General features: G+C 45.6%; 1 protein-coding gene across 1 annotated transcript in view; it reads left to right on the forward strand.

Moving 5' to 3' along the window:
* LOC140425121 (probable acyl-CoA dehydrogenase 6) overlaps positions 1–7,087 on the forward strand; it is a 116,720-nt gene extending 109,633 nt beyond the window's left edge. The window contains exon 9 of the mRNA XM_072509035.1: positions 5,894–7,087. Within this exon, the coding sequence (XP_072365136.1) occupies positions 5,894–5,987 (94 nt within the window). The 3' untranslated portion in view covers positions 5,988–7,087. The remainder of the gene's footprint in view (positions 1–5,893) is intronic.
* The last annotated feature ends 13,266 nt before the right edge of the window (positions 7,088–20,353 follow it).

Consider the following 20,353-nt stretch of genomic DNA (forward strand, 5'->3'; position numbering starts at 1 on the left):
GATCAAGGACAGTAGCGGGAGATTGTGTATTGAGTCTGAAGAGATAGGAGAGGTCTTGAACGAGTACTTTTCTTCTGTATTTACAAATGAGAGGGGCGATATTGTTGGAGAGGACAGTGTGAAACAGATTGGTAAGCTCGAGGAAATACTTGTGAGGAAGGAAGATGTGTTGAGCATTTTGAAAAACTTGAGGATAGACAAGTCCCCCGGGCCTGACGGGATATATCCAAGGATTCTATGGGAAGCAAGAGATGAAATTGCAGAGCCGTTGGCAATGATCTTTTCGTCCTCACTGTCAACAGGGGTGGTACCAGGGGATTGGAGAGTGGCGAATGTCGTGCCCCTGTTCAAAAAAGGGACTAGGGATAACCCTGGGAATTACAGGCCAGTTAGTCTTACTTCGGTGGTAGGCAAAGTAATGGAAAGGGTACTGAAGGATAGGATTTCTGAGCATCTGGAAAGACACTGCTTGATTAGGGATAGTCAGTACGGATTTGTGAGGGGTAGGTCTTGCCTTACAAGTCTTATTGAATTCTTTGAGGAGGTGACCAAGCATGTGGATGAAGGTAAAGCAGTGGATGTAGTGTACATGGATTGTAGTAAGGCATTTGATAAGGTTCCCCATGGTAGGCGTATGCAGGAAGTAAGGAGGCATGGGATAGTGGGAAATTTGGCCAGTTGGATAACGAACTGGCAAACCGATAGAAGTCAGAGAGTGGTGGTGGATGGCAAATATTCAGCCTGGATCCCAGTTACCAGTGGCGTACCGCAGGGATCAGTTTTGGGTCCTCTGCTGTTTGTGATTTTCATTAATGACTTGGATGAGGGAGTTGAAGGGTGGGTCAGTAAATTTGCAGACGATACGAAGATTGGTGGAGTTGTGGATAGTAAGGAGGGCTGTTGTCGGCTGCAAAGAGACATAGATAGGATGCAGAGCTGGGCTGAGAAGTGGCAGATAGAGTTTAACCCTGAAAAGTGTGAGGTTGTCCATTTTGGAAGGACAAATATGAATGCGGAATACAGGGTTAACGGTAGAGTTCTTGGCAATGTGGAGGAGCAGAGAGATCTTGGGGTCTATGTTCATACATCTTTGAAAGTTGCCGCTCAAGTGGATAGAGCTGTGAAGAAGGCCTATGGTGTGCTCGCGTTCATTAACAGAGGGATTGAATTTAAGAGCCGTGAGGTGATGATGCAGCTGTTCAAAACTTTGGTAAGGCCACATTTGGAGTACTGTGTACAGTTCTGGTTGCCTCATTTTAGGAAGGATGTGGAAGCTTTGGAAAAGGTGCAAAGAAGATTTACCAGGATGTTGCCTGGAATGGAGAGTAAGTCCTACGAGGAAAGGTTGAGGGTGCTAGGCCTTTTCTCATTAGAACGGAGAAGGATGAGGGGCGACTTGATAGAGGTTTATAAGATGATCAGGGGAATAGATAGACAGTCAGAGACTTTTTCCCCGGGTGGAACAAACCATTACAAGGGGACATAAATTTAAGGTGAAAGGTGGAAGATATAGGAGGGACATCAGAGGTAGGTTCTTTACCCAGAGAGTAGTGGGGGCATGGAATGCACTGCCTGTGGAAGTAGTTGAGTCGGAAACATTAGGGGCCTTCAAGCATCTATTGGATAGGTACATGGATTACGGTAAAATGATATAGTGTAGATTTATTTGTTCTTAAGGGCAGCACGGTAGCATTGTGGATAGCACAATTGCTTCACAGCTCCAGGGTCCCAGGTTCGATTTCGGCTTGGGTCACTGTCTGTGCGGAGTCTGCACGTCCTCCCCGTGTCTGCGTGGGTTTCCTCCGGGTGCTCCGGTTTCCTCCCACAGTCCAAAGATGTGCAGGTTAGGTGAATTGGCCAATGATAAATTGCCCTTAATGTCCAAAATTGCCCTTGGTGTTGGGTGGAGGTGTTGAGTTTGGGTAGGGTGCTCTTTCCAGGAGCCGGTGCAGACTCAGTGGGCCGAATGGCCTCCTTCTGCACTGTAAATTCAATGATAATCTATGATTAATCTGGGACAAAGGTTCGGCACAACATCGTGGACCGAAGGGCCTGTTCTGTGCTGTATTTTCTATGTTCTATGTTCTATCCGTTTTCTGCCTACCTATTTTTTTTAAACACTGGTGTCACGTTTGCTCATTTCCAATTCGCCGGGACCACCCCAGAATCTAGTGAATTTTGGTAAATTATCACTAGTGCGTTGCAATTTCCCGAGCCATCTTCAGAGGGTGGTGAATCTGTGGAACTCTTTGCTGCAGAAGGCTGTGGAGGCAAAATCACTGAGTGTCTTTAAGACGGAGATAGATAGGTTCTTGATTAATAAGGGGATCAGGGGTTATGGGGAGAAGGCAGGTGAATGGGGATGAGAAAAATATCAGCCATGATTGAACGGCAGACTCGATGGGCCAAGTGGCCTAATTCTGCTCCTCTGCCCTATGATCTTATATTCCAGAGAGGAAGAAGGATTGTAACAGGGGAGCAAGGAAATTAAGATAAAATAAAGACAAAAATGAAGGCATACCAGATTGCACAGGCCAGTGGCAAACTGTTAGGAAACTTCGAAGATCACAACGGGTTACTAAAAAAGTAATAAAAAGAGCAAAGGTAAATTCTGAAAGAAATTTTCAGCACTGTAGCATTGTGGATAGCACAATTTCTTCACGGCTCCAGGGTCCCAGGTTCGATTCCGGCTTGGGTCACTGTCTGTGCGGAGTCTGCACATCCTCCCCGTGTGTGCGTGGGTTTCCTCCGGGTGCTCCGGTTTCCTCCCACAGTCCAAAGATGTACAGGTTAGGTGGATTGGCCATGATAAATTGCCATTAGTGTCCAAAATTACCCTTAGTGTTGGGTGGGGTTACTGGGTTATGGGGATAGGGTGAAGGTGTTGACCTTGGGTAGGGTGCTCTTTCCAAGAGCCGGTGCAGACTCAATGGGCCGAATGGCCTCCTTCTGCACTGTAAATTCTATGATATAAAATCTAACACAAAATATAAAAAAGGATAGCAATAGCTTCTACAAGTATATAAAAGGGAAGAGAGTAGCTAAAGTGAACGTTTGTCCTTTGGAGGATGAGACTAGAGAGTTAATAGTGGGGAACACAGAAATGGCGGAGGTGCTATATCAATATTTTGCCTCCGTTTTCACAGTGGAGGACGCTAGTACCATGCCAATAGCAACAGCTAATTCAGAGGTAATAGAAAGGGGGGAACCTGGAATAATCATCATCAATACCTAACTATGGGAATTGAAGGTGGAGAATTCCCAGGGCTTATCAGCATAGGTTGTTGATCCATTGGTTTTAATATTCCAAAATTCCCTTATACAGGAAAGGTTCCAATGGATTGGCAAGATGTAACTAGTGGGATGCCACAGGGTTCGGTAGTCGAGCCCCAACTACTTACAATATATATTAATGACTTGAATGTAGGATGAGAAGATACTATAGCCAAATATGCAGATGGCACTAAAATAGGTGGGACAGTAAGTTGCAAAGAGGAAGTAAGAAATTTTCAGATGGGTGTAGCTAGGATAGGTGAGTGGACCAAAATTTGGCAAATGGAATTTAAAGTAGATAAATGTGAAGCTATCCATTTTGGTTGGAACAATAAAAAGGCAACTTATTCTCTCAATGGAGAGAAACTTCAGAGTGCGTTGGTGCAGAGGGTGTCCTTGTGCATGAATCTCAGAAAACTGCTATTCAGATAATAAGGAAGGCAAATTGAATATTGGCCTTCATAGCTAAAGGAATAGAGTATAAAAGTAGGGTCGTATTGCTGCAACTGTGTAAGGCATTGGTGAGACGGCACCTGGAGTACTGTGTACAGTTTTGGTCTCCTTATTTGAGGAGGGATGTGGTTGCATTAGAGGCAGTTCAGAGGAGGTTCACTCGATTGATTCCAAAGATATGGGGTTTGTCTTTTGAAGCGAGATTGAGCAGTTTATACTGCCTATACTCTTGAGTTTAAAAGAATAAGATGAGATCTAATTGAGGTATATAAGATGATAAACGGTATTGACAAAATAGATGGAGAGCGAATGCTTCTCTTGTGGGACAATCTAGCACGTGAGGCCATAGTTTTAGATAAGGGGCAGCAGATTTAAAACAGAAATGAGGAGAAATTACTTCTCACAAAGGACAGTGAATCTGTGGAATTTATTACTGTAGAGTGCGATGGATGCCAGGACATTGAGTAAATTTGAGGAGATAGACAGATTTTTAATTAGTAATGGGTTGAAGGGTTATGGAGAATGGGCAGGAAAGTGGAGTTGGGGCCGAGAGGAGATCAGCCATAGAATGGTGGAGCATGCTCGAGGGACTGAGTTGCCGACTCCTGCTCCTTGTTCTTATGAATGAAGTACCAGAGAATGGCCAGCACCCTTTGTCATGTCACACAAACCCATGAAATTCTAAACACCTTGCGAAAGAGAAGATGTGACGGGAGGGTTTGCAATAAAATAAAAAGCAGTTACTGGTGCTTTTTCAGTAATGATCAAATAGCATGTGATTTTTAAAATGCACCATCCGTATACTCAAAAGAGGTTAACATAAATCATTTATTAAAACAAGATATTGAAAATGACCAGAAATCATTTTTAAAAATTGAGTATTAGCGATTTTCCCTTCAGGGTTTCGATTGAGTTTGATACCCTCCTTGTCCTTGAATGCTGGTCTTTCCTTGGTAACTTAGAAGCAAATTTCCTTTTTTTAAAAGATATAATTAAAATGTTTTTTAAAGAACATACACTGAGCACAGAATACCTGTTAATTAATTTTACAAAGTCTGTAATTATTTTGTCTGATTACTTTTTAAGAACAAAATGTGCTGGGAAGTATTTTGGAAGAGGGTTAATTGGTTTCTTGATTGTGGCATTATTAGGTTCCAAGAAATGTCCATCTGACCTGGGGTTGCCATGGAGGTGACCAGCTAAGAAGCATAGGGTAAATAGAAATCTGTTTGCAACAGAGTTCGATTTCGGTCTGTTTTTCCTGTTAGGCAATTCAGAATATTAAGAATTGGTGCAAAGAGAGAATAGGCCAGGTTTTCTCCAAATGGAACAGCTTCATGTTTGGTTGTATTAGAACAGATCCTGGTGTTGAAGGAGGCCCCTCCGGTTAGAGCAGGGACTGTGCTGGAAAGCGCAGAACACTGAAGACAGGGAGAGTGAGGGATTATGGATTGGATAATACCCATTGCTGTTGAAGTGGTACCAGAGCCCTCCAGACTATAAAGATTTCAGAGAAGGGAGTCTTGGGATTACGCGTCATCAGCTCTGATAACCTTTGTGAGAGAGGGTTCGTAGATGTGTGCATTGTGTTGGTGTCTGTGCCCGGGAACCTGGGATGAAATGCGGTTGCTGGTGAATGAGACTCGATGTTTAAAACAGATGGAAGCAAAGTGAAAGATCTTCAAAATGAAGGAGGAGTTTGAAAGACTGTGTGACTGCATGTTGCCCATATTTGTGTGGGAAGAAATATGAGTGCTTGTAACTAGATGAGGCATATTTTTATTTTGTTGACTATTTAAATTGAAGTTTACCATTTTATTTGAAATATTCTTCACCTATTAAATGTTTGAATTATGTTGATTCTAATTGGTTTGTGAGAGTAAAATCATCACCAGGGTCTGCTGCCGGTGCAGACCCGATGGGCCAAATGACCTCCTTCCGCACTCTAAATTCTATGATTCTAAAAAATCTTATCCGTTTTTTTTTCCACTGGTATCGTGAGGATTCTTTCCTTTTTAAAAACATTATCGGCCTGTGCAGGGATCATAATACTCTTGAAACATTGGGCATTGCAGCATGCAATTTGCCAAATACAATTAAACGTAAGCATTATATCTCTCCATATGATGTCAATGAAATGATTCTCTTTTCTTATTTTATCCTTGAGGGATATGAGGTTGATGTCAATAGGTGGAGGTGCGGATGAAGTCATGCTCTCCATCATATGCAAGTACATGGGGACCCTTCCTGGAAATAAATGACTGATTCAAGAAACAAAAAATTCATCACCAGGGTCAAGAATATTTGCATTAATTGCTTTTGGTGCTTTCATGAGATCTTTGGAAAATGATAGCATACAGAAACATATCTACCTTTGTGGATATTTACTGCCTTTCTATGTTCTAATTATTTTGTCTTGGAGAAACCTTTATTGTCAGATAACCTAAAATAATCTACCATTTGTTTAAAAGTATGGAAGTATTTTGGAAGTTTAATGATGAATGATTATTTTAATTTTTATTTCCGTACTGGTTGAATATCTGAGCGAACAAAAGTACTCATACCCAGCTCCCAATATTTATAATTCTGTCCCTATGAGCAATTAAAGCTATGTGATCAAATTTTCCCAATTAGAAAATATATGGGATTTTGTACTCCGACTTGCCGCATTTCATGCCTCCTTCTGTGATGTGGCTGAACAAGAATGATAGTTTAGTATTATCAGCTTAAGTATGAGGAAGCTCGAAATAGCACAAGTTTCAAGCTGTATTAGGAAAGCTGTGTTAAAAAAAATCGAACAAAAAATATCCACCTCAGACTTTTATACCATTCAAATCAGTTTTCTTGCACATCAGATTTTTCAGAAACCTACTGTTCAGACATTAAAATCGTGAATCTTTGACTCAAATGTTATTGCTAAAGTAAGAATATGGCTAAAGTTAAACCTATTAAATCACTGAATAAATGTTTTTTGAGTACAGTGCAAGCAAATGTTTTGGAGGGTCTGTAATCAGCACTTTTGGTTACTTGCCAAAAGTTGAACATTTACTATTAATAGTTTAAATTCTTACTTTAATGCCTTAAAACCAGTTAGGTTAGCCTGGTGATCATTACACATAATTTTATGTAATGTCACATGTTTGTCACATTACACATCATTTTGTTATGTAAATATTTACTAAATGTTTGATCACTCATGATATGTTCACGATCAAAAATTGTGAAAGTGAAATTGCAGCAGTGATTGGAATCTCCATCATTCAATCAATAAAAAGATAAATATATGCACAATACAATAAAATCTTGTTTACTTTCTTTCCTGGTGTAGGCAGCAATAAATAAATTGTAATCCGTGATATTATTCAGTAATGTTTGCTTCTTTCTTTATTTTCACGCAACAAATCAACATAAAGGAAGACATTAATTTAAAATAGTCATGTGTGCAATCTCACCTTTGGGGCAAGTAAAAAAATTGGTATGAATAAGATTACTTTTGGTTTTGAACTCGGTAGTTAAAAAAAATGATTCTTTTGAAAACTAAAACCCATGTGCAATTTCAGGTTGATTGAACAAAACTGTATAATTTATCTTGCATTCTACTGAATTTGATATTGAACTCGCTAGTTTAACTTGCTTCTAGTTCACTATTCAGCCTCTGTTCTGTACATAAGTGATTTGTTAACCTGATTGGTGAAGGAGACACAAAGTTGTTTGCCCTGGTCACACTCGTCTCTTGTTCCTTTGAGAGGATGCTGCACCATTTGGAAGAGGGAAAAAGTGCACAGAAAATATATTGGCAAAATATACTGGGTGACATTCGTTCTCTTCTTACAGTAAATTCTGACCACTTGATAAATGCAATTAAGCTCACGGCGCTGATGACCTGGGTTCGATCCCGGTCCCGGATCACTGTCCGTGTGGAGTTTGCACATTCTCCTCATGTTTGCGTGGGTCTCACCCCTACAACTCAAAGATGTGCAGGCTAGGTGGATTGGCCACACTAAATTGCCCTTTAACTGGAAAAAAAATTGGGTACTGTAAATTTATGAACAAAAAATAAATGCAGTTAAGGAAAATGTATAACTCCATTCCCTCCGTTGTTTAGATAAAGTTTACTGAGGTTGAAACAAATTATAATCCAATTTTGTGCATACAGCCAACAGTGTGTTCCTGAGCTGAAAGACTTGAGTCTCACACTAAATCAGGCCGTCAGTCTAATTTGAATACTTAGGGCAGCTACCTCTGGAGACAGCTTGCCCATTTTCAAAGGATTAGAGAAAAGGGAAACAAGTAATATTCAGGTAAATTCTGAGAGAGAGCTGAAAGTGGAGCAGCAATAGCCCTCAGAATGCTCAGGAGCCAGGAAGAGAATCCTGTACCTGGCTGCACATTAAACTAGAAAGAAGAATACTTTTTTTGGTGACTGGTGTATATTTTATAGCTTGGACCTATGTAAAGATGACACTAGTTTCTATGTGTCTAATAGGCCTTATTAAATGTCTTTAAAATGTCTACTCCATGATTCAACTCTGGCTTCCAGCTTTCTCTACAGTTTTTTTGTATTTTCCTCGAGCCCATAGCCAGGTTTAAACAATCAAATACAGTGTGCATCAATAGTAAATAGACTCGCAGAGGTTTCCTCTGGGTGCTCCCGTTTCCTCCCACAAGTCCCGAGAGACGTGCTTGTTCGGTGATTTGGACATTCTGAATTCTCTCTCTGTGTACCCGAACAGGCGCCGGAAACAAAGCAACGAATGAAATTTAATAAGAGCCTAGCTCCTGATGCTGGGTCAGGAAGTAGGCACCACTTTTGCTTACTAGTCAGATGCTGTAACGCACGCAATCACAATCCAAATTTTAAGTGCCTACGATGGATACATTTCCCATGTGCAATCATGCGACGAGGCCTTTGTCAACTGCCTGTGTCCTCATCAGCTACTGCGTCAGCATTGAAACAAGGTGGTGGTAAAATAAAAATTGAAAGGTTTTGAGGGCAGAGTGGTGGCATGGGAGTTGAGACACTGTTATGGTATGGACATGTTCAGACATGTCTATATTTTTTTCACTTCACTATTGTGTGCATTTGTCAGGGTGCCCTCCTTTGAAGAATATATTGCACTGTCATGCCTCATGCTTGGCAGTGGTTTCTGACTGAAGAGAACTGAGGGACATCTCACTGTGAAGGCAAATACATGGTGTGGTATTAGAGGTGATTTATTAGATGGTAATGTGTGTGGAATGGCAATGCAACATAGCAGCACGTGCAGCATCTGATGACGTCAGCATAAATAACTTGCCGAGCAGTTTGGCTGAGCTCACAAGAAGTCAGTTCATGCAGTCATTGGCCTTAACAATTCGGGCAAGGAGCAAAGAAATGGCGCATGATGGCTTCATTGACTTGTGTTTTAGTGCAAAGGTGGTATCTTCAGGGGAGTAATTTATTTTCATCCCCTGTGAGAACAGTCCGCTCTCCTTGATCTTCCAGCGGGACATGTGAAGTGCAGATGGAGGCTGGCAGAGATGAGCACGCAATCAGAAAAGGCAAAGGTTTGCAGGTGGCAAAATGATAAGTAAGTGCATCACTTGGTCAAAATGATTGATGATGAGATTGACAACCCTGGAATGTCTCTGATGGTCCTGCCATCTAGGTGAGATCTGTTGTCCTCCTATTCCTGCCCATAATCCTCAAGGGAAGGGGCTAGCAGCTCCAGAACGGCACAGTGGTTGGAACTGCTGCCTCGCAGCGCAAGGTTCCTGGATTCAATTCCTGCCTTGGGTGACTGTGGGGAATTTGCATGTTCTCCCCATGTCTGCATGCGTTTCCTCCTACAGTCCAAAGATGTGCAGGTTAGGTGGATTGGCCATGATAAAATTGCCCCTTAGTGTGCAGGTTAGATGGGGTTGTGGGGCTAGAGTGAGGAAGTGGGCCTAGGTAGGGTGCTCCCACTGAGGGTTGGTGCATCAGAGACACGTAGGCCAAATGGGCTCCTGTACTGTAGGGATTCTATGATTCCTTTGTCTTCGATTGACAATTCTTCTCCCCTTTGCAATGCCACTGTGCAAGTTTTAGTCACCATTCTATTATATAAATTCGAGGCTTTGTGATCTGTTATGAGCAGGTGAGGAGGAGTAAATTGGCTCCCTCTATTCAGCCTCCTCAGTTGATCACAACAAAGGTGTAAGTTTCTTTTTCATGAGTGTATGCCTTCTCAGAATTCAAATGTGTTTAACACTTAAAGCTGTGAACAAGCAAATAAGGTTTTCTTCAGTTAAGAACAAAGAACAGCACAGGAACAGGCTCTTCGGCCCTCCAAGCCTGTACCGGTCATGGTGCCACCCTTGGCCAAAACCCTAAAGAACAAAAAAAGAAAAATAATAAAAATGTTTCACCAAGCATTCGGCCCCCATGCAGCCATTCAAGCGTGCGCACATGCACGGGTGACACAGATAAGTGAAGTTAAGAGTCCAATTTAAAAAGTTAAAAGAATATAAGACTGTCCTTTGATTGTCCTCAAAGTGTGAGTAGTTTGTTCTACATCATTTCAAATTGCAAAATTTCCTGTCAGTTGAATATTGAAAAGTCATATTTTCAAAAATAAAGGGGCATAGCCCTGTGACAGGATGCTCTCAGGATTTTTCTGATGGTTTCTTCTGAGTGGGTTCCTGGCCTTCCTTGCCTGTTTGAAGTTGCCTAATTTGCACTGATGGACAGTTTCAAACTTCTAAAGCAGTTGATTATTTAATCAGCTATTTCAGTGTAATCACAGTTAACATGATCATTAAGTGCATACATTGTAATTTTTTAAATAACAATTCATAGCTATCTATTCATTCCACAACTGGTCTGTGTTAGTATTTATACTCCATACAGGCCTTCTCTCATTGTACTTCACCTAACCATATCTATAAATGCCACGTTGCCTCGTAGATGCTGATGTTTGAGATGTAGAGGTTCTGGACTGTGAGTATAAACAATGGGAACATAATGGTGCTCTAATTTATTTTGGGGTGTTCTCCATTGAAAGAAGCTATGAAACCGTAGCGCATCACTATCTATCACTATCTAAACCTCTGATTTCCCCATTTGGTAACAACTATCTGCCAGTGTTTTTTCCCCATTTTATTCTGTCATCCCACCTTCATGGGTCTCGACAGCAATGTCATTGACTAGGCAACACACACTCTGATCTTTACTCTAGTTTAGGTGGGAATACAGTGAAACCATTTGCAGTCCAAGTATCGCAAGTCTTGCTTCAGTATCCTAAAAAAAAATCAGATCCACGGGCTTAAATATCCAGAAGGGTTGTTTAGATTAAATTGGCCGGGATTCTCCAATGTTCTCCTGCCGGAGGTGAATTGGAACTGATTTGTGAAATCAGGAAGCAATTCAGTGTCCTTCGCCATTTAAATTTATGCATGGCAAGGATTACGAGATTATCCCGGGGGAATCCTGCTATCAGGCCACCATTTTGAGTGGGCAGCCTAATAGTGAGGTCCCACGGCAGGCCACCCCGCCCCATGCATTGCAAAGTAGTCCCCAACCCACCAACCCCTGCATCGCCAGGCCAACCCCCCTCGAACCTGGGTTTTTACTGGATCACCCCCCTCTTGCCTTGCCTCAAGTTCGGGAGTGACACAACTCCCCTCTTAGGGACCTCCTGAATAGGAGGAACCCCACTCTATTTTGTCCTATTTTGGTTCCATGTCCATGACGGTGGAGGCCAAATCACTGAGTGTCTTTTCGACAGAGATAGATAAGTTCTTGATTCATAAGGAGATCAGAGGTCATGGGGAGAAGACAGGAGTGAGGATGAGAAACATATCAGTCATGATTGAATGGCGGAGCAGACTCGATGGGCCGAGTGGCCTAATTCTGCTCCTATGTCTTATGGTCTTAAGTTAAAGGCACTATACAAATGCAAGTTGTTATTCCACCTTGCAGTGGTTAACCCGAGAAAGCCACAGAATCCCGCTGAATAGGGAGACCCCCCAAAGACCTGCTGAATAGAGACCCTTGATTAAGGGGACCCCCTTCAGAGATCCACTAATTGGTGAATCTCCCAGAGACCCCCTGAATAGTGGGAACCCCCCCTCCCAACGAGACCCACTTAATTGACAGTAATGGTTGATGTTTGTAAACACTGTAGTCCGAGCACTACAGAGTGACAGAACCATGAAAAAGATGAATGAAGCAAAGTTGACAGCTGTGTTTGTGGAAGCGTTAAATCACAGCCCACTAAGGGAAATGAATGAATTGCTCACAGCTCAAGGTTCTGAAGCATTTAAACATAGGTCACTGGTTTACTCTTGCCAGGAATTGACATATGGGGCAGGATTCTCTCAGCCCACGCTGGGCCGTGCACGAATCGTGCGACGCCGCCCCAATGCCGGTTCGCCGATTCTGCGGAGAATCGGCGCCGGCTCGGCACCGGTCTGGGGCTGCGTACCTGGTGATTCTTCGCTTGGGATGGGCCGAGCGGCCGCAAAAAAAAAATCGTGTCCCACCGGCACTGTCCACGTATGGTCTTACCCGGCGGGACCTCGGCATGCATCCATCCGGGGCAGCCTGGAGGGGTGGGGGGGCCTCCGCTGTGGCCTAGCCCGCGATCGGGACCTACTGATCGGCGGGCCGGCCTCTCAGGCTTGGAGCCTCTTTAGCTCTGCGCCGGCCCCTATAGCCCTATACCAGGTTGCGTCGGGGCCGGCGTGGAGAAGGGAGCCACTGCGCATGCGTGCATTGGCGCCGGTCGCAGTGCGCATGCTAGACCCGTGGCACTCATTTGATGCCGGCATCGACAGCTGGAGCGGCGTGGGTCACTCCAGTGCCGTGCTGGCCGACTGAGGGGCTCAGAATCACTGCTCCTGAGGGCCTTTTGATGCCGTTGTGAGAATCCCGCCCATGGTGCTTCCTCTGTCTGAGCCAGTAGCTGTATGCTCAGCTGAGGGTTACTTATTTTTAATAAATTTAGAGTACCCAATATTTTGCTTTTCTCCAATTAAGGGGCAAGTTAGCATAGCCAATCCACCTACCCTGCACATCTTTTTGGGTTGTGGGGGTGAGATCCACGCGAACACGGGGAGAATATGCAAATTCCACATGGAGAGTGACCCGGGGCCAGGATAGAACCTGTGTCCTAGGCACAGTGAGGCAGCAGTGCTAACCACTGCCACCATACTGCCACCCAGGTGAGTGTTACAACAGTAATTTCTTTTACTTGCCCATGTCTGGACTGTTCTCTAGCTTTCAGACAGGGGACTCTTAGGAAGGAGTGGGGGCTATTCAGGGATCTCGGGGCGGTGGAGTCTTCAGGGGTTCTCTGGGAGTTCTCTCTATTTATGGGGTCTCTAGGGGTCTGGGTCTGGGGGGTGGGGTGGGCAGATCTTGCATTGTGGGGGAGTTGGCCCTCGGATGGACTTTGGGGTCAGCTCCCTTAAGGAGTTACCCTCTTGGTCCACCGCGAGGGGCCGGAGCATTGCAAACGGGCGGCAATCTCATTAAAAAAAACATTTTCCAATTAAGGGGCAATTTAGCATTGCCAATCCACCTATCCTGCACATCTTTGGGTTGTGGGATTTGAGACCCGCGCAGACACTGGGAGAATGACCCGGGGTTGGGATCGAAACAGAGTCCACGGCACCATGAGGCAGCAGTGCTAACCATTACTCCACCATGCCACCCTTCCAATCCCATTTTTACCCCAGATGCCTGATTCTATGCCACATCAGGAACCCCGCCACCGGTGGCGGGTGGCAGAGAATTAAGGCCATTGTTGCTAGAAGGGCCGTTCTTCCACTTAATGGTGAATTGTGCTATTGGACCCTGTTCTCACCATTATTAATGTGGTTAACTTGTATGCTCGGCCAGAAATGTAACTCTTTCACTGGGGGAGGAGTTAACCACTGCAAGATGGAATAACAACTTGCATTTATATAGTGCCTTTAACATAAGTCCATAAGACACAGGAGCAGAATTAGGCCACTTGGCCATCGGGTCTGCTCTGCCATTCAATCATGGCTGATATTTTTCTCATCCCCATTCTCCTGCCTTCTCCCCATAACCCCTCATCCCATTATTAATCAAGAACCTATCTATCTCTGTCTTAAAGACACTCAGTGATTGGGCCTCCACCGTCATGGACATGGAACCAGAATAGGATAAAATAGAGTAGGTGATCAAAAGCTTGACTATTGGTTTTAAGGATGATTTTCAACAGGTCAAGGCTGGAGTAGAAGCAGAGAGGTTTAGGGGAAGAATGAGAGTGTGGCACTAAAGAGAGGTTGATAGGGGAAAGCCGAAGTGAGGCAAGACATTCAACAAAAACATCAGGATCAGGAGTCGGCCATTCGATGAGACCATGGTTGATCTGATTGCGCCCTTAACTCTACTTCCCTGCCTGAGCCAGCCACAACCCTGGACTCTGAGTCTAACTCGGCTGAATACCTTCAAGACCCAAACTCCACTGCTCTCTCTGGGGGAAAGAATTAATGACCCACTGAGAGAATATATTTGTCCTCATCTCCATCTTAAATTGGAAACCTCTTGTTTTGAAATGGTGTCCCCATTTCTAGATACCCTCAAACGGGAAACATGTTCTTAACATCCAATCTGTCAATTCCTTCCAGAATTTTATATGTTTCAATAAATTTGCCTCTTAATCTTCTAATCTCTAATTAGTATGCACTAAATCTGCTTAATCTTGCTCCATAAATTTAAACCAGGCATTGTCAAACTCGGGGGTGCAACCCGCGAGTGGGTGTCAGGATGGTTGCGGAGCCATCCGTCGCGGCACTCCCGATCACACAAATCTGCGCGCAACAGCTGCAGCAGCCGGCTGTTAATAACGCTGGCTGCAAGCGGCCTTCAAAATGGCCGCGAACATGTTAAAAAAATGCGGCCGCACTGCGCATGCGCGCCAGATCAAAACTATGCGCATGCGCACCGATGATCGGGCACGCATACGCAGTGTGGAAGCTTTTTTCAAAAACGGTCGCAGCATTTTGTTTTACAAGTTCTGGGGTGTTTTATTCATTTTATTTATTTATTTTATTCATTTTATTTTTATTTTTTTCTTCCAAGTTCGGGGGGGGGGGGTTTATTTGATATAATTTTACAGGAAAAAAATGCAGAACTTTGGACGGATGGAGACTTCATACTTTCCGACACAGGAAGGCTTCACCCTCATCCAACAGGTTTCATTGGAGGAGCATGTACGAGGGCCAAAGGGAACCAAAACCATTTCCTCCATTTTTGTCAGCAGCAAACAAGGTAAGAGAAAATGGTGGGTCGCGCAGGTCAGCTGGCATAGGCCGCAAACGTCGGCTGGCCTGGGTTGCAAAGAACAGCCGGCGTGGGCCGCGGAGGTCGGCCAGCATGGGTCGCGAAAGTTGGCCGGTTCATAAAAATGGGTCCCCAGAAAAAAAGTTTGAAAAACACTGGTTTAGACCCTTCATGTCAGTAATCAATCTAGTGAACCTTCTCTGAATTATCTCCAGTACAAGTATATCCCTCCTTAAATCAGGAGACTACAACTCTACGTAATTCTCTAGTTGATCTCACTCATGCCCTGTTCAGTTGTAACTAGCCTTCCCTACTTTTATACTTCAACCCCTTGCAATAACGGTCAAAATTCCACTTGCCTTGGAGATGTCTGTCTGACTTCAGTCGACTGGCCAACACACCAAAGTCAACAGTGGCAGGGTGGCTGCTGCAGTAGAAACATTGGCGCAAAACCTGTCCTGCACTGCTGCAGGAAATAGGAGAGGCATTTGCTGGCATCCATCACTGCCAACACCAGAGGATAGGGCATCTCGAGCTCACTGCAACTGTGCTTGGCCTCGAGGAGGAATTCAGGGGTTCTTGGGTACCCACAGGAGGATCATCTTGTGCACACCCCGGGTCCATCTCCCAAGGGACTTTGAGAGTGTCCCACCCATCCGAATCCCCTCTTCCTATGACCTCATCACCTCCAGTTCCACAGACCAAGGAGGGTAGCACTGCCACACAGCAGGTCTCCTGCAGTGTTTTAAGAATCAATCCAGCCACTGCTGACCCCAGGAGACCAAATCGATACCATCGTCAACATCTTTGAATTGTCCGTCATAGAGTTTGGAAAGATCCCTGGGCCCTGTCTGTACCCATCCAAGGCATCAATTACTGAATCCAAATAGAACTGACTTCTTTTGGACTTTTAAAAGTTACTTATTCTATTCTCCCACTTCATAACTTGTGTGTGTTTGTGTGTGTATGAATTCTTGAATGTATGCGTGTATGTGAGAGTCCGAATGTTTGTATAATTTTTATTTAAATTGAATGTTAAATATTATCTTTCGTTTTTGAAAATAAATTGACAAGAAATAGGTCACAGCACATAAACAATTAAACACTCATGAAATTTGGCAAGTATGCCTTTCAAAAAATACTTGCATCAAGCGAGGAATGGGAAGGGAGGGGGGACATTCTACCTCTTCAGTGGAGCTTCTGGACAGCTACAAAGTTCCCTGTTGGGGAATTGAACCCCAGTCATCCGCATGACAGGCAGGGATATTACCACTATCCTAAGGAATTCTACCCCTTCTCACCTGATTGTAACACTCCTGTTTACCTACTCTCTTATCTTATTTTCCAGCACACTGTAGCCAACTTTGTCTTCACACATTTACCATTGTTTAATTTTAAGACAGTTTCAGATTCAAGTTCCTCACCCTCGAACTGAATATGAAATTATCCCATGTTAAGATCATTCTTGCCTGGAGGATCCTTTACTATGAGATTGCAAATTAATCCAGTCCCAACACACATCTTTAGGTCTAAGATAGCTTGTTTCTAGGTTGGGTCCAGAATGCATTGTTCTAAGAAACTGTCCTGAATACACTCTATGACTTCAACCTCAAGGCTACCTTTGCCAATTTCATTAATCCAATCTATAAAATAAAAATCGCCCTCACTTATTTGAGTACCTTCCTTACAGCCCCTCATTATTTATATACCCATAATATATTCCACAATGTAGCTATTGTTAGGGGACTATAAAATACTCCCACCAGTTGTTGCGTTCTATGGCTCTCCTGATCATGAAGATATGCATAGAACATGTATGTTTAACTGGAACATGTATTTAGTAAACACGTGGGCAGGTAACCAACAGACCTTTGTACAAACAAAGATATTTAAGTTCCTTGAGAGCTACTTACTGTAAAATGCGACTGTCCTACTTCCTGTCCTGCTACCAACTGCTGGATCAGGAGGAGTTGGGAGAGGCGGTAGGCGCTGCGACATGGGCTGAGGCTTTGTGAAGTGTGAATGCGTCCTCGTCGTGTGCAAGGTTAAGCATCATCCAGTTTAAAGTGGTGCTTTGGCCCACTTGAAGGTGGCGAAGATGAGCAGGTTGTTTGAAGGGGTGGAGAATAGGCGTAGGCGGTGCGCGGGGTGGGGGCTGTGAATCACATCCACATGTGGGGGTTCTCGCAGGGGTTCTCGGATGTTATGCCTGAGGTTCTGGGGGTGAGGGTGGCTCCGAGTCCAGAGGTGGTGATATTTGGTGTGTCGGAGGATCCAAAGTGTAGGGGGGGAAGAGAGGCTGATGTATAGCCTTTGCCTCCCTGATAACCTCCGGAGATGGATTTTGTTATGTTGGAGGGACTCGGAGCTGCTGAAGGCAGGGGTGTGGGTGAGCGACCTGGCCGAATTCCTGTGATTAGAGAAGATCAAGTTCGCTCTGAGGGGGTCGGTAGAAGGGTTCACTCGGAGGTGGAAACCATTCATCGATTTCTTCAAGGAGGATTGAGGGGTCAGTGCGGGGGGGGAGGGGGGGTGTTCAAATAGGGAAGGAGGGATATGGTTACGGGGTCGGTGTCAGGGGGGCTGGAGGGTTGTGGGTTGTTTTTGGGTGGATGTGATTTTCTTCTGATGCTGTTTGGTTCTTTTGATATTTTGTACATTCGTATTTTTTGTTGAAAAGCCTTGAATAAAATATATATTTTTAAAATGTATCTCGTCATCATCCTCATGGAAACTTGTGGCAATGAGGTCCTAATGAGAACACCTGCATCTTCTGGCTAGTGTTTTGGTATCATCACGTGTGTCCTTGCCTTGCCGAACCTCATCATCTTCATTCCCTTCAACCTCCTCCTCATTGGAGGAGACATGTATTTGTTCCAAATCCATCACCAGGCTATGTAGTGCACAGCCACCCATGATGATGCACAACACAATGTGGAGAGCAAATTAGAATGCTCCACCAGATCTGTTGAGGCATACAGACCTCATTTTCAAGATCCTTATGGTGTGCTCCACCAACTCCCGGGTTGTGGGACAAGATTTTTTGAACCTTCTCTCAGCAGGAGTTAAAGTTACTGCATGAGAATCACCATCCATGTACTTTGTGGGTAGCTTTTGTCACTGAGAAGCCAATCGTACAGCCTGTGGTGACTCTGGAAGATGTCAGGGCTCTGAGGATGTGCAAATTGTGGACGCTTCTAGAGTATCTTGCACAAACCTTCATGACCTGTTTGTCATGGTTACAGACCAGATGAACATTGAGAGTCTGTGTGGAGTCTACACGTTCTCCCCGTGTCTGCGTGGGCTTCCTCCGGGTGCTCCAGTTTCCTCTCTCAAGTCCAGAAAGACGTGCTGTTAGATAACTTGGACATTCTGAATTCGCCCTCAGTGTACCCGAAGAAGCGCTGGCGTGTGGTCACCCTGAGCAGGTTGTGCAGTTTTGTCCAGCGCTCCAGGCTGGTCTGGATGGTGTTGCTTGTGGCACTGGCAGCCTCTCACCTGCACCCAGGCACGGCGAATGGCGGTAACTGGCAGCCTCCTTCCCAGGCCGGGTACAAGGTGGCCTGCCTCTCCTCCACCGCGTCCAGGAAGATTTCCAGCTCGGTGTCCGTGAAACGGGGTGCCATTTTGTTGGCTGGGATGGTGTGTGTGGGGAGTGAAGTGTGTATATGCGGCTGCAGCTTGTCAGCATCCTGAGTGTCAAACGCGAACGCGGCGGATGTTGCACCGTTTCTCATTGGAATCGATGGTGATCCATGTGGCGCTTGTGCTAGCCCCTTAACGGTCCAGATGCAGAGTCAGTTTTGCTGTCGTGGCAAGCTTCCCCGGAATCAATACTTAGGGCAAGATTCTACAATTTTGCGAGTAAGTGCCGACTCCGGCGTGGAAACAGTGGCGTTTTACGATGCCAAAATCAGCACCGAACCCTCACCGATTCCGGGACCAGTGAGGGGCGAGTAGCGGCGCTAGGTAAAAGACCCAATACCCGCGGCAAAAGCGGCTGAAGAATGGCTGGGTCTGTGGCAGCGGTTGCGCTGTACAACATGGCGCCAGCTGCACGCGGACCCGACCTATCAGATAGTGCCCCCCTGAAAACCCCCCCTCGGCACTCTCGGACCCCCCGCCCCCCGACCGGCTCCTCCGGCCCCCCCCCCCCCCCCCCCCCCCCGACTGTGGCGGCGCTGGACACAGTCGGCATCCACCACGCAAGGGTGACAAAAACTCAGAGCACACGTATCCCGTGCCGTCAAGAAGTCGGCCCACCGGGGGCGAAGTGTTGGGGGAAGGTCTTCTGGTGATGTCCTGAGGCGGTCGCAACGGCGTGCAGCTTAAGCCTCGATGATGCCATTTTGGAGTGGGCGGAGCATCCGAAAACAGGCACCGCCCCTGATTTCGGTGTCAAAAGGGATTCTGATCGCCAATTACGATATCGGCGTTGGGCAAATGAGAATCCGCCCTTAGTCTCAGGAATGGATAATTCCGCTGAACAACTATAGTCAAGCAGTACAGCTAGTGTCAAAGACAATGAAATTGGCCCGCAACCTCCCCTTTGCACTCATGGTCGTGTCCTGGTAGGCCTTGGGTGAGAGTGCACATCGACTTTGTCAGTTCTTTCATGGGACAATGTATCTTTTATTGGTGTATGCTCACTCTAAGTAGATAGATGAAGTCAACTAGCAGATCGTTCCATACATGATAAAATATAGGACTTACATAAATACACAATGGAAAAATGTAGACATAGACATCGCGTGAGTTGCTGCATGAGCAGGACAGCCAGCGTGTTCTGGTGCATGCGCAGAACCGCTGCCGTGTTTCCTGCACATATGCAGGGGGTTTCTTCTCCGCGCCGGCCATGGCGGAGCCTTACAGAGGCCGGCGCGGAGGGAAAGAGTGCCCCCATGCCACAGGCCCGCCCACAGATCATGGGCCCCAATCGCGGGCCAGGCCACCGTGGGGACCGCCCCCCCCCGCGGCCAGATCTCCCCCCCCCCCCCCCCCCCCCCCCAGCGAGCTCTGCTAGCCGCCCTCCAAGCCAGGTCCCGCCGGTATGGACCTTGTCTATTTCACGCCGGCAGGACTGGCCGAAAACGGGCAGCCGCTCAGCCCATCAGGGCCCGGAGAATTTTCGGGGAGGGCTGCTGCCAACGGCCCCCGACCAGCACGGCGCGATCCCCGCCCCCGCCTGAAAACTGGCACCAGAGGATTCTGCAGCTGATGGCGGGGTGGGATTCACGCCACCCCCCGGCGATTCTCCCACCCGGCAGGGGGTGGAAGAATCCCGCCCTTGGTTTCTGATAATGGTGCTGCTTTTACCAGTATGGAGTTTCAACAGTTTATGACTTTCAA

This window comes from Scyliorhinus torazame, chromosome 6 (assembly GCF_047496885.1).
Source record: "Scyliorhinus torazame isolate Kashiwa2021f chromosome 6, sScyTor2.1, whole genome shotgun sequence".
NCBI classification, from domain to species: domain Eukaryota; kingdom Metazoa; phylum Chordata; class Chondrichthyes; order Carcharhiniformes; family Scyliorhinidae; genus Scyliorhinus; species Scyliorhinus torazame.